At 42.9% G+C, this 19,625-nt stretch overlaps 1 protein-coding gene across 1 annotated transcript in view; it reads right to left on the reverse strand.

Annotated features, from left to right (window-relative positions):
• Window positions 1–1,338: 1,338 nt before the first annotated feature.
• tecta (tectorin alpha) overlaps window positions 1,339–19,625 on the reverse strand; it is a 34,134-nt gene continuing 15,847 nt past the window's right edge. The window contains exons 15-25 of the mRNA XM_036523924.1: window positions 19,209–19,489; window positions 18,920–19,030; window positions 18,074–18,276; window positions 17,397–17,560; window positions 16,464–16,712; window positions 15,548–15,710; window positions 14,512–14,596; window positions 14,068–14,187; window positions 3,634–3,694; window positions 2,869–3,065; window positions 1,339–1,352 (exon numbers count right to left, since the gene is read on the reverse strand). Of these exons, the coding sequence (XP_036379817.1) occupies window positions 1,339–1,352; window positions 2,869–3,065; window positions 3,634–3,694; window positions 14,068–14,187; window positions 14,512–14,596; window positions 15,548–15,710; window positions 16,464–16,712; window positions 17,397–17,560; window positions 18,074–18,276; window positions 18,920–19,030; window positions 19,209–19,489 (1,648 nt within the window). The remainder of the gene's footprint in view (window positions 1,353–2,868; window positions 3,066–3,633; window positions 3,695–14,067; window positions 14,188–14,511; window positions 14,597–15,547; window positions 15,711–16,463; window positions 16,713–17,396; window positions 17,561–18,073; window positions 18,277–18,919; window positions 19,031–19,208; window positions 19,490–19,625) is intronic.

A 19,625-nucleotide genomic window follows, 5' to 3' on the forward strand; every position in this document is an offset into this window, starting at 1 on the left:
GGGCAGGTAATCTCGACCTCCCAGATTCCTCCGGTCTTGTGAGCAGCCAGAAACATTGCTAAGCAGATAGTGACAACAGATTAAGTTACTGTGACTCAATTTGTCCTGCAGTTCTGTGTTTGAGCAGAAAGAAGCCCTAAGGACCTATCTGTTTTTATGTTTGGTTTTTCTTTTTTTTCTGCATTTTGTAAAAAAGAGGAGCTTGTTAAAATAATTACCCTGGACACTCTTCGGATGACTTGGAAAAACAGGAATACCGTTCAAAAATGGGGCAAAGAAGTAAGAATTTGCAGACCTGGAGTCCCTGAAATTCTTCGAAGCCTTATCAGACTTGAATAGACAGATAAATGAGTCTGCATCAAAGTAACTCAAAGAAACTGCGGAGTGAAAATAGACTTTTGAACAAATCAGTTGAAGATGAACCTCCCCTGCACAGATGAAGCTGCACATTGCATGCACACTAATGTCCACATAACCCGTACAACCATATACCACTACAAGCTTGGCAGCTAGAAACTGATTATTAGTAGAATATGACTGTGCTCCTTATGACAGCACCTACTCCCTTTGTGGAAATATTTTCCACAATGGCAGTATTTCAAGGATGCTAATGGCTCACTAATGTTTCGCTTCTTTACAGCCAAACGTGCAGGCATTTTAGTGTAATAGTGCCCGTGAGTGCACTTCATTCCAGCTGAAAGCATAAGTGCGAGTCATACATTCAGCTGGTGTACTCTGACTGCACACCCCCAGCACTGCCTCAGTGTGAATGGGTTTTAATGTAAACTATAAGCAACATGTGTAAACTGTAAGCATTACACTTCTTTGGAAAGGATGTGTGTTAAGATGACACTGAAAACAATAGCAATATTAATGCTAATAATACAACTACTACTATCACTACCACTAATAGCAACAATAACAATAATAATAAGAAGAAGAAGAAGGAGAAGAAATAGAAGAAGAATAGCATGTTATAGCTAGCAGTACAGTAAGGGCAAAGGCTGTGTGCCCAAGCATGTGAAGATTTGGAGGCTTTGAGGCGGGTCTGACTGTCAGTGGATCTAATGTGAAATAAAAGATAGCAGAGCGTACCCAGTGGTCTTGTGACTAAGCCTGTGTAGAAGACATCTGTGTCTTTACGTAGGACAGATTTATTGCGTGCAAGTGAAAGGGCCTGCTTTTGTGGATGCCTGTGGGGGTTTGTGTGTGACAGCAAGTGTATACGTATGTGAGTTTATGTGTGTGTGTGTGTGTGTGTGTGTGTGTGTGTGTGTGTGTGTGTTTGTGGGTTTTTGTGGTTTTATTTTCAAGAGTGAAAATAGTTTTGAGAGGTGGTTACGCCTTGAGAGCTGGAACATTAAACAGAACCTTTAAGGGAGAGAACTGAAATATGACAGCCCGTGGAAAAGGCATTTTCTATGTCTCAGCCCCTTTGGACAAAAATCTAATCACAAAATTGGAATACAGATCAAATACAAATATACACAAACATGAACATCTGTTTCCTAAACACATCTTTGAGTAACGACACCATAGAGAGTTCTTAGAAGACATTGTAGTTCCTTGCCAGCTCGTGGAATTGAATGAAGAACACAAATTTGGACAGCAGCAATCTGCAATTAAAAATGAATCCTCACCAGTGGCCATATAATGTGCAAAAATAAATAGGCCCTTGCTACAAATCATGCTGAGGTCACAATTGATGTAGCAAGAGCATGTGCATTTAGATTCAACAGCTTCAGGACACATTTAGTTCCTCTGTCTTTAAAAGTTCCTTGGAATGTCATAAGTCCTTCCTGCTACTGTGACATCATTCTTTTCAACCTCCATCAGCCTGCGGCAACCTTGAGTCCACCACATGGCTGCCTGTTTCCCTCACAAAGAACTCATCCATTCTGTATGTGACCACTGACTACATTCTTATTAATGACGGAAAGTGCAGTATACAAATCATGTGTCACCACATACCACAAAGACATATTCTGCATTATAATCAAAATGAGTGTAAAGTGCCCCATTGTACTGTAACAGTTACATTGCATAACAAATCCGTACAATAAACATCTGACACCCTGACCTGTGTTAAACCCAGGGAATAATGCATAACTAGTGACAATCTCCCCAGCACATGCTGTTCCTCTGGGGAGAATACAGAAAGAAAAGTCTGAATTCACTCAAGGTTCTGCAATAAAATGTACTGAAATATTCAGCATTGTAACAGTACAAGGGGTAAAGTTCACACACCTGAGACTATCACATACTGTGCAGGTGTAGCATCTCATGTACAGTACAATATTTATTGCCTTTATTAATGAGCTATCACTTTATGAAATCTTATCTTACCATGGCTATAAGGGAAAGCATGTCACACTATAAATCTGATTTAAAGATATTCCTATCCATAGGTAATAAGCATACTTACAATTTAACCTCTTACATAATAATTTAACATAATAACACCTGTAATTTAAAAACTGCTGTATTTTGATAGGTAAAGCCTAGTTTTGTTTCAGCTGAAGGCTCCCACCCGAGATTTACACAACAGTGCATTCAGTTAGCCAGTACAAGCAAACTGTATTGCCTTGAAACTAAATAAATGTGTACTACAGAGTGGCCCATGGAATGCATAATCATATACATGATCATAAATATTTTACACCATTAATCAACTCATCGCTGAACACTTGGACATAAGCAGCAGTAAACCCTAGATGACATTACAATGAAAGGTCATCACTATCTAGGAAGCATCGTGAAAGAGAGTGTTGCTTCAGATCGCTTAGGGGGATCTGTAAGTGATCTGTAAGGGATCTTATAGGGAGCTCAACAGAAGTCTTCCTTCAAAAGGCTCCAACCACAGAGCACTTGCCTCCTCCTCCTCCTCCTCCTCACGGCCAACACAGGACAGCGTTTGCATGATTTCATCAGCATCTGCCGGGCTGGCGTCGTTAACGGGGGAACAGTGGGACCCTGGCTGAGTGGGGCTTAGCGTGGCGGGCGACTGCGCAGTAGCGTTGTCACGCTGGTGCGACCTCCCGGCCCCTCGAGCACCGTGCGGCCCTCTGGGACGATGGAGTGAACAACAGGGCTGTTGTTACACCTCCCAGTGAAGCCCTTCAACAGAGGCCGGGATAATACCACATGATGGACGCTTCTTAAATGTTACGTAAGAACAGCCTGCTTTTTAGGTCACGGGTAAAATAAAAAAAAAAAAAACTGAAAGGGGGGAAAAAACCAGCAAGCATTTAGGAATATTGTGCATGCTTCCTCCAGGTGAATAATTACTTCATGCATATTAAAATTTATTCCTTATATTTTTTTATATTTTATATATTGCCAGTTAGAGGAGAAACCCATCCAAACCAATGCACATGCCCCTCAGTTCCCTGCAACTAGCCCAGCAACTAATGACTTTGATCCCCACTGTTCAAAGTAAAGAGCCCCTTCAGATACATATCTGTAGTGCTGCCCCTGAGTCCTGAAACAGCACGGCTGACAAGGCAGTCCTAAGGAGCACGGTGAGGTCATGCACTCCAGCATACACTCAGAGGACACACCTTTTTGGACTGTGCTTAGTCACACATAAACCATTTCCGGAGTGCAGCACAATCTCGCCCCGAATGCTGGTACCCCACAGAGTGATTGGCATGCCGGTAGGTGACAGGGGGCGTGAGGTTGTGACTGAGCCAGGCTGTGGGGAGGACAATGGGGTGGGGGGGATGGGGGTCAGGTTCGCTGCTGCTGTGGCGTTACACTCACGGAAGGGACAGTGACAGCTGGGGACACGTTGATCCCCTGGATTTCACAGGCAGTGTCTGTCTCCGCAGCCTGGAATGGCTTGTGCGGAGGTTACATCGGTCCTCCAGTCAATGAAACTGGCCAGTTCCAGGCTGGGGAAATCTCCCTCGCAAAGGTACGGCAGCCACAAATATTGAGCACGTATCATATTTCACTTTAGCATTATCTTTCGCATCAAACCGAGAGCAATAGAATCACAGAAAAGGATATACTGGCAAAACAGCAGATAAAGAACAAACCTGTGCAAAGCGAAACAGTTCGGGATGGAAATTTAAGAAGGTAATTCATGTGCGTTCATTTGTACCAGATCCACCACAGTTCAACACAAATGAGTTTCACAATGCCATCTGCTAACGTAACCACTATTGCACTCTGTTAATCAGATTAACAATGCAAGGACTAAACACAATATATATTGCTTTTCTTTGCTTTACATTGCCATATTTATGAAATAGGCCAACTTTAGAATAATTCATCCGCATTGATTTGAACCATTTGAAATGCATGGAGCATTTTTTAAGTTCATAGTTGCATAAAGCATCTTGAGTATTAAAAGAGGGATTTAAGAAGATTGCATAAATTCTACTTGAATCTCCCATGTTTTTTTTACCCCATAGAGTGTTCAACAACCAATGCAAGATCCGGTTCAATGAGACAGAGATCTGGCAAATGCTGCATAGCCTTTGAACCCTGTACATGGGTCCTTACTGTACAACTGGCTGGATGTATGAGGGGCAATCGCTGAAAAACAGCTTCAGATTGGGTCATTTTCATTTGTTAATGGGTGGATGTGGAAGGGGCAGTCTGGCAATCTTGGCACAGGTTAAAAAAAAAACACCATTGTTCCTAAACGTAAAACAAGGCATTTTGTGTAGGGAAAGATATTCTTTTACGCTGGTATATGGCACTTAGTGCTGACTGTAATTGAGCCAAAAGAATAACAGCAAAAGGGACCTAGTCATGTGCATATAAGTCAGAGTCCTGAATCTGATTCAGAAGATTCAGAGGCCCACAACATAATTCAACTTCGCACATCTTATAGCATGTGACTGTAATGTCATAACTCCAGTCTCTTGCTTTAGATTAGAATTGCACTGAAGGAAAATAAAACAACACAAAGAAGAAAAGAAATAACTTACATTTTTTTCCTGCATCAGGGGTCCTACTTAATTATGGATTGAACAGCATCTAGGCCCTGTTGTAAATTTAGACTCATCTCTGAATTTGACTGACGCATATATTTCAAGCATTCCATTTTTTACATCGCATATTTTTGCACTTGCTTCATTTTTTTGTGACTCTGTGAGACAGACTGGAGCTGTCTCTGTGGGCAGGTTTCGGCATTCCCGCCCCTCGACCGGAACCTCGTCCTGCTGATGAGCACACTCTTGGCTCAATGTGGAGGTACAGTAAGGGAACTGGTCTGACCGCTTTCATACAGCATGACAGCTCTGACACTATGCTACAGCCCTCATCTCACAATGGAAGAGTTATGCAAGAGCCAGGAGCGGGCAGGGATTCTTTTACGGGTCAGGGGACAGGGACGGAACTTACAAAGGGGCACCTTGAGAGGGTCCAGCAGGAGTTTTTTGTGTCTCTTTTCCGTTGAGGAGGAAAATCTTTTTGTTGAAAGATTGATTGAGCCATAAGAGGGTAAAACTGAAGCGTCTGTTGCCCAAAGCATGCATGCAGCTACTGCTGATACAGTACTGATAACATACTTACTCACTGAGGATCATAGTCCTTGCAGAGTATTTTGCAGCCTTGAAACCTTTGTGTTTCATTACATTACATTATATTACATTATATTACTCCATTTAGCAGAGGCTCTTACCCCAGAGTGACTTACAAATAAGTGCATCACAATGCTAAGATTAGTTATCACAACAAGTTATCATTACAAGAGGTCAGCAAGATACAAAGTTAAGTGCTAGGCTTGTGTTCAGTGTTTCTTTCAAAGGGGTTAACTTTCATCGCATGATTGGATAGCATACCTAAAGTTATATAACTGGCTTAATCTCGTGCCCTTTTGTGGAAATCTAAGATTCTTCGCAGTGTGAGTATTGACAGTTAATCTTCGGGTAAAAATGCAGATCAGATGTAAAGATATGATAATGGTGGTACGCATCACAAGGTCCCCAGTCTCCTGACTGCTCCTATGCTGTCACTCCGGTCGGGCCCGAGCGTCGGCTGTATCAGCCCCATCACATGTCACGGCATCTAGCGAAACGCTCACATGCTTCTCCTGCGTCTTATCCTATCCATCAATTTCTGAGCAGGTCCCGTGTGACAGGAGTCTGCCTCGCGGCAAGCAAGGGCCAAGCAGCAGCAGCAGACGACGGCTTCATTGATTTTTGGCTACGTTCGAAATCACCTGGGGCCGGGTATCTCTGGAGGCCCGGGCATGCAGGAACAAGCCTTGATGGGTTGCTTCCTCGACCAGACACCGCTAGTTAATGATTACAAAGACAATTAAACAAGTGCCAGTGTACGCAGTGGGGGGTGGGGTGCAATCGTCCTTGACACCAATCCGGTTGCTGGCTGTGCATGTTGCAGCGATGCCAAGACAATGATTTCTGCCTTGAAGAGGGCTTCATAAAGTTTTACAGCAAATCCCTCACTTAGCAGGACTTTAGTCCATGGGCTATCCAAGACACACATCTTGACTGACAGTTGACACCCATGTCACAATGTAACCATGTTCATTTAGTTTCAGTGCAGCCGTGCTATGAACTGAAATAAGCCATACGAGTTGACCACTAAGCAGAACACAAGACTTCCTGTCTGCCTCTAGCTGGCAGTCAAGGCTGATCCTGAAATGAATTTAATTCTGCTTCTCCCCAAAGCAGAAGTCTTTCAGACCTCGTAAATTCTGCTCAAGTCAGGGCAAAGTCAAACTCATATGCCCTCTAAGTCATTAAGGCACCTCCCCTGACCGCATTCCTGCATCAGTCAGTCACTTTGGGGTAGTGCTCTCTGTGGACGGCCACACCCCATGCCAGGGAATCCCAATCAATTACTTGATGAGGAGGAGCAGCCATCGCCCTTGGCAACAGTGCATGACGACGGAATTGTTTATGATTTGAGTACGCACTGTACATCAACACAGTCCTAAGGAGTGCTAAATGTTGAAACATGAAATACAACTTAAAAAATAGATTTTTTTTCGGAACATCATGAAATTACTTATGTATTATGTATCAATTATATATTGTATATATATATTTATATGTATTTATATTTATATAATTATATATATATATATTATAATTTTATATATATATATATATATATATAGGTTGTGTGTTAGATTAGCACTTTTAAATCAATGTAACCCCGAAAATAATCCCCTCATAAGAGGTAATTGTTTAATTTTTACTGCAGTAATTTCTTGATTGTAACACAAATGTGAAGCATGATTTTAACTTGATTCCCACCTGAGTACAGCTAAACCTTTTTTTCCTCATAAGAACAACTATCGCACACACCTGTGCCTTCTCATGTCATTCATGCGACCATAAACCCTAAATTTAGACCCTAAAAGCTAAACTACAAACTATAAATTTTATAGGTCACTCATCTCTATGACCTGTTAAATCCACAAGAGGTTAAACAGAAAGTAACTGTAGTGCATGCGAATGGAAATGATTTCCTCCTGTGTAGCATGTCAGAGGTAATGGCTGACTAGGTGCCTGCAAAAGTACCTATGGTGCCCCTCCATGGTGTAAGTTTGCTATTACATGATTCCCAAACTATTTTGTCTGCAGAGCTTATGTTGGATTCTCTCGTATCAGCACATTCTGCTGATCAAAGTAAAAGCCTGGTTTGGTGAGCCAGAATTGCATATGGTTGCATAACGTTTCTTTTCCTCCGATCCTAACACAAAGCGGCAGGTCATAAAGGTTATTACGCAACACGACCCTTTTCAAAAGCAAAGCTCTGCTGAGATTCCAGAGTTCATTGAATAAACCTCCTTGAGGTTTTACAATGGAGCCCTCCTTTTTCCGCGATATTTCTCTGCCTGCGTGTCAGGTAAATATTTACCTCTCCATAGTTGTGGCAACAAGACCGTTACACAACCGCAGCGGAGATAGACAAGAAGGAGAGAAAAGAGGGCACTGTGTTGATTAATGGCTGTAGGCCGGCTCATCAGTGAGGAATGGCCTGTTCATGTCTTTTATTGAGCCACGAGGGGGATAGAGAAAGGGGGAGTGTCCTGCAATGGCACTCTGAAGTGTCAACTCCGATGAAATCCTCGCCGAGAACAAATAAATGTAGAAACTGCGCCCAGTGCAACTTCACTGTGAACTGTCAAAACTTTAAGCACCTGCTCATGGGACGTGAGCACACATTAAGATTAAAGGCTGATCTCCGCCTGTGGCATGCTGAAGCATCCCTGTGGTTTTGCTCGAATTGTAAGGCTCACAGAGCCAACATGGTGAGGATATAGGAACACTGAAATAACATCAGGAACTAAGTTTCTTTAGAAGTGTGATTGCAACACATTTCTGTCTCACGCACACACTGAGATACCTGGGCATTGAACACATGAATATTACTACCACTGCATGAAGGGGTGGTGATGATAATGTGCTACTCAAGGGAAATTTGTTAAGGGAAACGTGCTTGATATATCTCTTGCTGAGAGGTGTCAATGAGGAGCTTGATATTAGACTTCCTATGTTTTAGTAGTGGTATCTGGGTTAAGTGTAATTTAATTGAAGTATAATAATTCATGAAGGATAATTTAATTTTATTGATGTGAAACTTTTGCTGCACAGCATTAAACAAACTTCTCTGTAAGTTTCAATGAGTTTTGATGTTAATTTTTTTTTCTTGCTTGTCAAAGAAATAGTTCTGTATATGATGTGAATGTTGTCTTGTCTGGATTTGTATATACTTGTTTGTGTATACACATACTTGTGACATAATTGTTTTTTATACTTTCTATGCACCTCACTTAGTATAAATTGAGCCATTACAATACCTGTCTTTTCCCACTAATTAGCCTGCTAATACATTTGTGTTCATGTTGCAAAGTTGTCCTGATGAAGATCGACCTTGGATCAAAACACTGTCCCATGTGCACCATGGCAGCAGCGTGTGGAATTCTTTGGCATTTCGATATATTGTTCTCTCTCTAGCACCCGCGAAAACGGATGAGCATGTGTTCCTTCGTTTGCTGTGTATTAGCAAGCTGTTGTCTTCCTCGCATTTTGAAACATGATCATAACAGCTTGCAAAGAATTCCATGTAATCCATTTGAAACACAGAAATCTAGGCCTGTTTCTTTCAAAATGACAGAAGTAAAAGAGTAAAGCTCTCTCGAGTGCTCCCTCAGAATGAAACAGAGTCTTTGCTGAGAGGGTTCAGCCTACCCATATTTTTTGGAGGTCTGGTATTATCACATGATTTTCATATGGTAATTGTGAGGTGGAAAGGAAAAAGCAAGGGATATTGGGATACTTTTAATCTTGTAGTTATTTTTCATCTTTAGTTTTTCTTACTTTCCTTGTAGGACACATATCTGAAAATACAACAGTCTACACTGGTCATTATATCAGACTGGTCTCCCACAAATGAAATCTTCATTTTCCCCAAAATCTTATTCACACACGTTTTACCTTGTAAACCCTGGAAATAACAAAGCTGTAAATGGTACAAGCTGTCCAATTCAGCCACCGTATTGGGTGTTTGTCTGGAAAGAGACAGACCTCTATTTACTGTGTACTTCTCAGTGGCACACCTTGTACCTGAGGAGAAACACGCTGTTGTTCACACAGTGTGGCACAGACTGAATAAGTAAGAGTATCCAGTGTATTTGATCTGAGTAAGACTCGATGTTTCCTTATCTCGGCTCTCTCTTTCACCCTCATCACAGGCCCCCTAGGGTATTAATAATGCAGCCTGAAACTCTGGCCTGATGCTGACGATCCCGGTCACTCTGACACGGTGACGCTCAAGCAGGTAGGTGAGAAATGGGGCTCCATGTCAATGCGTAACCTTCTCAAAAACATTTCCACAATATTATGGCAACACAGCTCTCACGCAGCCTGTTCCCACAGCTTGGTGCCACTGTCAGGTCAGCCAGCGGCGGCTCTCCTGTCAGACAAAGGGCAGCTAGGAGACGGCTTGGAACGGCCACGCAGAGCTGTTTTTACATTACACTACATGCATTTAGCAGACACTTTTATCCAGAGTGACTTCGAGCGCTATAGAACATAAGCGCATACGTTTGATTTAGACAAGCAACAGTGTCAGACCAGGCTAACAGCACTCCCAGACCAATGAGTGTACTTGATCCCTTCCACAAGTTTTTTTGTGCAATCTTACAGAAGCCAACACAACAGTATAGTGGTAATAATGCATACGATACAACAGTTACAAAACTGGGCTCCATTTCCCATTCATTTGACTTACGGGACTACTGGCAAACAAGGACAACAGTCACTGTAAAAGGATCAGAAATGGATAACAGCAGGAGACTTTATTCAGTCTGCAATGTACAAAGTAAGTGCTAGTTTCAGCCTGTAAAGGGTGAAAGAGTGTAAAAGCAAAAGACGAGAGACTGAGCTCTTTGGTGCAGCGTTATATTCTCTCCCCAGTGTAAATGATTTCCTATAAAGGTTCCCATGGAGAAGCTGTTTCAGTTCAGTTAAACAACACTGCTTCACTCTGGTGGATAACTTGCAATGTACAGCAAACGCACATAAGAATTACTCACTAGCAATCATTTTGAGATTTATAAATAAACTCCATATAAGATACACAACCATCAAAAGATATCATTAAATGTAATAACTGTTCATAGAAACCAAATCTTTTACTACAATTGGTATGGCATTCTTTTTCATAAACCCTGACTATACACAATTATGAAATAACGTTGTTGTTCTCTGTATTATAGTGGCATCTTGCTAAGGTGAAGCAAAAGTCAGTGAACATGGTTTATATACTGATCATCAAAATTAGTGTATCTATGTATCTATGTATGTTTGTCTTTCAAGTACACAAATATTTGGATATTGATGACGTGTTCCTACGTCAATGTGACAAACCGACCATTCATGAAGGACCATGATGCAGTTAGGTACTCTTATCATTGCATAAGCAATACCCCATGTGATTTATGCTGTTTAATGTAAATCTGAGAAAAAAACAGAGAACAGAACCAATATCTGCTATTCTCCAGAACAACATGTTTATGCCATCGGTATATTAATGCTACCTGAAATGTTAAGCAATGGTAAACACATTAAATAAACTGTGCATATTCATAACCACAATGTATCAGGATTAATCTCACATTTTCAGGACTAGAGTCATTTCTGCTGACTGCAGTTCAGCTGACTGGTAGCTAAAATTTTCCACTTGCGTAGACTGTTATCTGCGTAGATTGGAGCTCCTATGTTAATTTTTGGCATTTAATAATTAAGTTCTATTTTTGAATTTCACAGCAACATGTAATCTCTATCACAGCTGTTATTTAAAGACATGCACTACCACAAAGATAAGATTGAGTAATAATGAACTAATGTGATATTCAGTGTTCCGCTGGGGAAGGGAAAAGTTTCCCATTTTACTACCATTTAATGCAAATTGTGTATATGACATGTTCTCAGACTGACCAGTAATCTAAGTTGTCTAAGCCAATAAACAGAAACTTAGCAGAAGCATGTTATACTGGAATCCATACTGACCATGATCAAAAGTTATCACACCAAATAAAACTTTTTATTAAAGATGTGTATTTTGCATCCTCTTGCATAGCAATCTGATGGATTCTGCAAAAAACAGACCTAAATGCAACATTTGCCAACCTTGTTTCCTTTGAAAAGATGTTTTTTGTTGTTAGGACAATAATTTTAGAGCACAAAATCCTACGTGACGGCAAGTCCATCCCATTAGCAGACATTGTTTGCAGTTGGACAATGCTTCTGTTTGCATGCACTCAAGCCAATGGTTTAACCAGACATGTTCCAACAAAGAAACTGACAACCAAAAATCACAAGATCGCTACACAATAGAGATAGCGTATAAGTTGCTTGTTTTATTATAGAAAGACTTTACTTTGCCTCCCTAAAATGCAATGGTTGGTCCAAACCTAAAACAAGAAGATGTAACTGATAACAGCTTGGTGTACTTGTTTTTTTTTTGTTCTTGTTGTTTTTGTTTTTTTCTTCTTTTTTTTTTTTTTTTTTTTACACATCTCCTTTTTTAAAATGCAATACATTTCAACACACGTGGGGCACCCGCCATTTTTGGTCCCAAAATATCAGCAAACTCTGCCTGTACATTTGTACAATAAGAGCAGGGAAGAGCGGTTCAGTTTTTCTTTGAGGAGCGCGTTTGGTGAATGAACATGTACTACAAAGGATAGAGCGAGAATCTGAGCGTAGACCACATCAGCAAGATTCAGAGAGAGAACGGCAAACCTTCCATTCAGAGAAAGGTCTGTCCAGTCAATGGCAATGGAGAGATAGTTACTGTGCTTGATGTTTTTATTATCTGTTTGGCCCTGTACATTACTTTATCTGGTATTTATCCAGCCTATGTTTCAATACCAGCTGCAAAAATTTCAGGGTAGTCTTAATAGTCATCATCATCAACATTACCATCATCATCATCACCATCATCATCCATCAGTACTTTACATATTCTATAAATGCATATTGCTTTAAAAGAGATTTACTTTGTTGAATTTTCCGTCTGCTTGTCAGTTTTACTGCCTGGTCTAATCTGGCACATGGCTGTGGGACACAGCCTGGCTGCTGTGGATCTGTGATGTTATTTGCATTTGGTGATCAAAATTCCCTGATTAATGTCATGGGTTTGATCATATCATGGCTGTGAGCCCAATATTAGGAGAAAAAAGGACCTCATTGATGCTTTTGTTTGCCTGTTTGTTTGCAAGCTCATTCAAAAAAATTCCCAAGAAACCAATATTATGTCAGCACTACCACAACAGGGGAGTGCTGTTACCCGGCCTCTGATGTAAGAACTTCCCGGCAGTAACAGAAGGGTATTCATGTGCTTTGATCATATCTCAGAACTAGGTCACTGTGGAACACACGGACTCCGCTGGCAGCTTGCTTTTGCCACCCAAGCAGAAAAGTTATGCACTTCAAAAAGGGCAAACTACGCCCCCTATTGAGCACTGCAAAAAACACATTCTGTGTCTCGGTTTAATGCGCTAGGCTGTTTCTTACTGCAGTTTGACGGCTACAAGTTTTATGAGTATGCGTCATTTTGGGTTGTTCCTGTGAAGGAGTGAAGCTGCTACTCAGTGTCCCGGTTTTTTGCATTCCCAGGTATGAAGTCCAGCTCACTGTGTGATCGGTTGCTGTGGCCGTATCTGTGAAAGAGGAGTAGGTTTCCGCTGTCGTCTTGTTGGATGTGCTGTGTTCCCCGGATTGTCTCCACTCGTGCTCTCTCCCACCCACTCCCTCTCAGTTCTGCTCGGGCTAGGAGGCTGAGCTCTGTATGTGCACCAATAGCCTACCAGCTACAGTACTGAAGACCAGGAACAGGGCCAGGGGTCGGGGGTCGCTGTTGGTCGAACTTACAGCTTTGAGGAAAGAAGGTCCAAAAGAAAAAGTACTGTTACTTTTCTATGATTTTAAACAGCAGGCAAAGTGTATGTGTGTGCGTGTGTGTGTGTGTGTGTGTGTGTGTGTGTGTGTGGTGTGCGTGTGTGTGCGAGTGTGTGTGTGTGTGTGGTGTGTGGTGTGTGTGTGTGTGTGTGTGTGTGTGTGGTGTGTGTGTGCGAGTGTGTCCACGGCCACATACCCACACTGTTTTGATGTCATCTGAACTCATCTGGCTCTGTCCATCCCCAGTTCTCAGTGTAATTACAGACTCTGTCAGATTGGCTGAGGTTATAAGTTTTCAATTTTTCTTAGGTGTTATGATGCTTCTCCCAGCATTGTATCAGTTTTATATGTATGAAGACACATTTTAAAATATGCTCTCACAAAGGATTATTTGTGAGCCAAGTCAAGGAGGCAAAGTCAATTATGTGGCTTGTTGATGGGCATCACAGAGCGCTCACACAGAGTTGGCACTCATATGTAGGACTCAAAACTGATAAACAAGGCTCAATGATTCCTGTAGACCCTTTTGGTTCATTCAACACTTTCCGTTTCATGTTTCCTGTGGCGGCACTGAACCTTTGGCAAGGGTAGGGTTGTATTGCTTGACCCCGTGGAGGGTGTATGGAGTATACTGGGCGGAGCAGGCAGCAGGCAGACAGGAGGACACACTCACCCAGACAGGTCTTCCCGTCCCGCTGCAGTGTCCCTGTCACACAGCTGCACACCGCCCCCGTCACCCGGCTCGTGCAGATCTGCTCACAGCCTCCGTTGTTCTCCTCGCACCAGTCCGACTCTGCGGAGAACGCCAGAAGCTCTCTGTGAGATCTCCGCCGTGGCTCAGAGATCTCCAGCATCCTTCACCCCCCACAGGGGGTGTTCTTTCACCCAAGCCCAAGCTCCCCAGATCTATTGCAAATCAAACTAAAGGGCTCCGTTCTACTTGTCACATGTAATTCCAACATTGACAGAATATGATTTCTTTTCTTTGTTTATTTTACACTAGTTCACGTCGGTTTTTCCCAAATGTTTTGATGACAGATTGTGGTGGGTTGCCGCACGACACGACTCTGTGAATACTGTAGAAATGAAAGGCTTTGCAAAGATCCTCTATACTGACCTCTCCGTCTGATTGGTCCAACTGTCAGTATCTGCTCCTTACGCTCACTGTATTCAGAATATGTTCTCCGGTTGTGAGGGCAATTCTGCAGAAACACGCAGCACACGCACACAAATGCACACACGTACCCACAAACACACACACAAACACACACACAAGCACACACACACACATGTACACGTATCCACACACATGCACGCATGTACATATGCATAAGTACCCCCCACACGCATACACAGACCAGACAAACAGACAGACAGACAGACACACATACACATACACATACACATACACACACACACACACACACACACACACACAGAGTCAAGTTGATGTGAAATGATTTAGAAATTGAACTGTATTTCCGTGTCAATAAAATGTGACCTCCATCCTGCCAAAAGCAAGGTCTCTGCAGGCATGTGAATTATGGACTGGGCATTGGCCATGGGGAAGTACTTTTGTGCTCTATGCTCCTCAGGAATTCTTTTACCCCATATATATTTGTCTGTGAGCTGTGAATTGTTTCCTTACAACCAATCTTGCTGACTCTTGTAAACGTCATTATCAACAGATAAGCATCGGAGTGCACTGTAGACTCGGTCCCATACATACTGGCTACCAGTGTCTAATAAAGCTGAGTCCACATAATGATCTTACAGCATCCCCATGAGTCATATAGGTGTAATTACAGCATTATTTCTGACTCATCATTTTGATGACGTTACTATCACAAACTGATGATGACTTCTGTTTTCACTCGATTAAAAACCATAATGGACTGCTGCCTTTTTAACTGTTTGTCCTTTCATCTTAGCCGAGTCAAGCTTAATCAATTGTGATGCAATCATTTCACAAAAAAATTGACTTGTCAAACCAGCTTTTTTATTTTGTTATACTTCCTGTGGACCAAAAGTCTCACATTTATTTTGTGTTGAAATAGACATGGAATGTGTCCAGATATCTTATGAAACATCGTTGGATCATGGATCAGCAGAACCCTCCTGCCCAGGTGACGAGACGGGCTTGCGGGCCTTACCACTTTGCAGGAGTTGGTCTCAGAATCACAGAGCGAGACGTCGCAATGCAGGTGCACCTCATCGTAATCCCCGATGAATTTGAAGACGGTGACATGGAAACGGCAGGTGAGTGACACCCCGTTCTCTGCCATACCGATGGTGTTGTCTTTGATGTTGGGGCACCTGAAGAATGAGGAAGAGATGAGCTGACACGAATGTGCTTTTCCAACTAGGAGGACAACTGGCAGAGCTATAATATATAAACAAAACATTACATTATTGTCAGACGCTGTTATCCAGAGCAACTTTACAAAGGTAACATTTTTTTACATGTTATCCATTTATACAGCTGGATATATTACTGAGTCAATTCTGGGTTAAGTACCTTGCCCATAGGTAAAGCAGTAGTAACCCAGCGGGGAATTAAACCAGCAACCTTTTGGTTACAAGGCCTGCTCCTTACCACTTTGCTACACTGCTACCCCATTACCAGCATATGTAACGGAATGATTACTGGATGAAAATGAAATACGTTACAAATTACTTGTTAAATATAAGATATGAGAAAACTGGAATGTTACCTTGGATTGCTCCCTGAAAAGGCATCTCTAAGTTTAACTTCATCCTATCCTTTTGTAAGAAAGCGGTTGGATGTGCCAAACACACACGAAACGCAAGATCTGAAACACTTAATACGGACAAAACCTCTATTACATCCAGTCGCTCAGCTGGTCTGGTCTGTGTTATGATATTCCAGTCCTACAATCAGTTAGTGTATCTCTCGGTCCATTAGTTATTATATTAAACAGCAATCAATAAATCTCATCAGCGCTCAGTACATTAAACCAAACTGTTTCCCTGGGCCTTTCCAAAGAGCAACACCGCTTGCCGTTTCAGAAGGGCATGTATGGGGTGTGGGTATGTGAGGACGGCTACCCTTTCTCGATGATGATGTAGCGGAGCCGGTCGCTGCTGTATCTGGACGGAGTCGCCCAGCACATGTTGACGATGAGGATGAGCTGGTGCTCATCGGCGCCCTCCACGAAGACGCCCACGAACAGGACGTCGCGGGTGCTCAGCACCACCTCGCCCTCGCGGTACGGATTCCGGTACGAGGCGTTCTTGTACAGGGCCATCTTGGTGATGAAGTTACCCTCCTGAGTAGGCAGAGTTAGGTTGATCACGCTGGAGAGAGGAACCAAGGGAGATCAAGGGACATCAGGCAAAACTGCACAAGGTAACCAAGGGTTAGCTGCACTGATCTTTCTCCAAAGCCCTGAGCAGAGAGGCTTGGTAGCCATGGAGACAGTTCTTGATATAACTTCCTTATGAGGACACGAAAAATTTCATTTCAGAAAGGCAAACATCCTTAATAGCAACTTAAAAGAAAAACAGACATCACTGTAGAAGCAAGAACAAATCCAACACAGGCCCTTTCTGGATTTGAAAAGACCTGAAGGGTTATCTGTTATTTTCAGGATTACCCACGTGAGCTAAAAGGGGGGGAAGACCCTCATGGCTGCATGACATCACATTTACATTTACATTTATTCATTTAGCAGAAGCCTTTATCCAAAGCGACGTACAAAAGTGCATATAGCGGGCAAACAGGCACAGGCACAAGGGCAAGATGTGTACAGGTCATACAAAGCAGATAGTGCTGAAGCTGAGCACAAGGTCAGTGTAGCGAGACAGAACTAATCTGATCTAAGGTACATACATCACTCTAGAAGTAAGAATATTTACACTGGTTTCACACTACAGTGGACTGAACCCCAAAGTGAAGGATGGTCCCTTAAGGAATAGACAGTGATGAAAGGGACAGACTCATGGGAGAGACTGAACTCACTGGCTATGGGAATATCTCACCTCAGCATGGGCTTAAGCACCGTGTCCAGGGAAATCTTGATGTCCAGCTCATAGGCGCAGGAGAACTCCACGTTGATGGTCTTGTCTCGGGTGATGACGTTGCCTGTGTTGTTCACACTCTCGATCCACACCGTGTTCTTGTACATGATGTGGGTGCCGTTAGACTGCGGAAGGTAAACGCACAGACATGTTTGCATTGTGTGTGTTAAACTGTGTTCACTATCCAGAACTTTCTCTGCTGTTGTCCCCCTATGGTGGAATAACCTTGCACACTTCATCCATTCTGCCGAGCCCCTCACTATTTTTAAGAAAGATCAGAAGAAACAGCTCTTCCGTGCTCACCTGATCACCTGAATCACTACCATCTAAAGCAATTTCTTATGTCCTAAACTCTGTTTTCCTAAAAAAGCTGACTTTTAATGGTTTAATGCACTTGTGTCTCTACCAGCCAGATTGTACCTTGTCTGGCCAACTATTGAAACTTGGTCATTCAGCACTTCTATTATTGTGACTTCTTGTATGGCTTTTGCTTGTGTTGTACTCTGCCTCACTTGTAAGTCGCTTCGGATCTGCCCAATGAGTAAATGTAAATGTAAAAAAAATGTAACCATCTGCAGTGAAGGGACTGTGACAGCCATCTTGTGTGAGGGGTGATGCAAGATGGTGGAGATTCTGACCTGCACGATGGAACCACAGTGGCTCTTGGTGTTGTTTATGTGGAAGGAGATGAAGTCCTCGCCTTCGATACCCGGGCAGTGCTGGTCGTTTATGCGCACATCCTCCCTCTCAAAGCCCAGCTGGAAGAGCTTGCACTTGGAGATGGAGACCTCCATTTGCGCATGCTTGCATGTCACCTCTGCCTGGATCATGTCATCCTCTGCTGGTGTGGGATAAAAAAAGGCATCAGCTACAGTTACAGGAAGATGATCAAGTGCCACTGCATGTGATTGCAGAGAAACGAGTGCTTTGACAGAAAAATAATTTGGATTCAATTCAGACATTGCTGTTAAATGATTCCGTTATATGTAGTAATGTGGGGTTTTTTCGTTTAACTCCATCAACGTAGTGTTGCTATGGTAGATTTTAAGCATTCGACATTTTGCGCTAAACCGGTCAATACATCCACGTGAAAAGAAAGACTACTGCTCATAATACAGAAAGGAGTTACAATGCAGTTCCATTTATGTAAGTGCAATTCCTTTCACTAGACTCTAGCTTCCTTAATATAAACACGGAAGACGTGGGTATGATGAAGCATGAGGCCCGTGGTCCACCTCACCGCTGTTTGCCGCTAGCACCGTTGGCTAAAATTAAGTAGCTAGATAATGTTGGCAAGCCAGCAATGTTAGTTTAACCGAGATTGCTGATAGGAAATGTCACAGATGTGCCAAATCTTTTAAATTGACCCCTTCATTATTTGGTGGAAAGACCCCGTTTCGTTAAATAAATGCAGTAGTTTGTGTAAGAATGTATTGGCAAAAATAAACACTTGTGCTTCTTCTGACGGGGCTTGCTATGCTCACCGCTGTCGGTACTGGGAAGCTCCGGGCATCCGCACAGGTCCCCTCCGTTCTCTTGCTCGCAGGTGTGGTTAGTGCAGATTTCTCCTTCGCAGGGGTCGAAGATCCATTCTGCTAAAGACAGTTCCACACACAACATTAGCTGGCACCACCGCCTCCACCAGCTTTTGCTCCAGTTAATTGTTGAGTGTTCAGTTACAAAGACAAACAAATGTTCAGTTCGTATAAATCGACACCCCCCACGACCCCACGCTTCCCCCTCGTATTCCGACAGGCGGCGCTGTCCCCTTACAGCAGTTCTCTTGAGCGATCCACTTGGTGGTAAGAGTACCGAAGGAACGGCAGGCTTCCGCGTAGGCGGCCAGAGACCCGCACACTTGCGCCTTGCGGTGGTTGTAGCACCCGTCCAGGTAGCAGGACTGGTAGAACGGCCTGGGATCCAGCAGACCGTGGCACGGCTGGAAGAAGCCCTTCATCTGGGTGAGCTTCAGGCAGCCGTCCTCCCCCTGGAGCTCCGACACCGCGGTGTTGTCGCAGGACTGCGCCAGCGCCACGTACTGCGTCTCGTCGCAGCTGGGGACCACCGACATGCGCAAAGTGAGAGAAATACACGTCCCACAATCATCACGCTGTCCTCCATCAAATCTTCCAACATTTACATTTAAATTTATTCCTTTACATTTACATTTTTATGTGCTAACCTTTGACA

This window comes from Megalops cyprinoides, chromosome 3, assembly GCF_013368585.1.
Source record: "Megalops cyprinoides isolate fMegCyp1 chromosome 3, fMegCyp1.pri, whole genome shotgun sequence".
Taxonomy (NCBI): Eukaryota; Metazoa; Chordata; class Actinopteri; order Elopiformes; family Megalopidae; genus Megalops; species Megalops cyprinoides.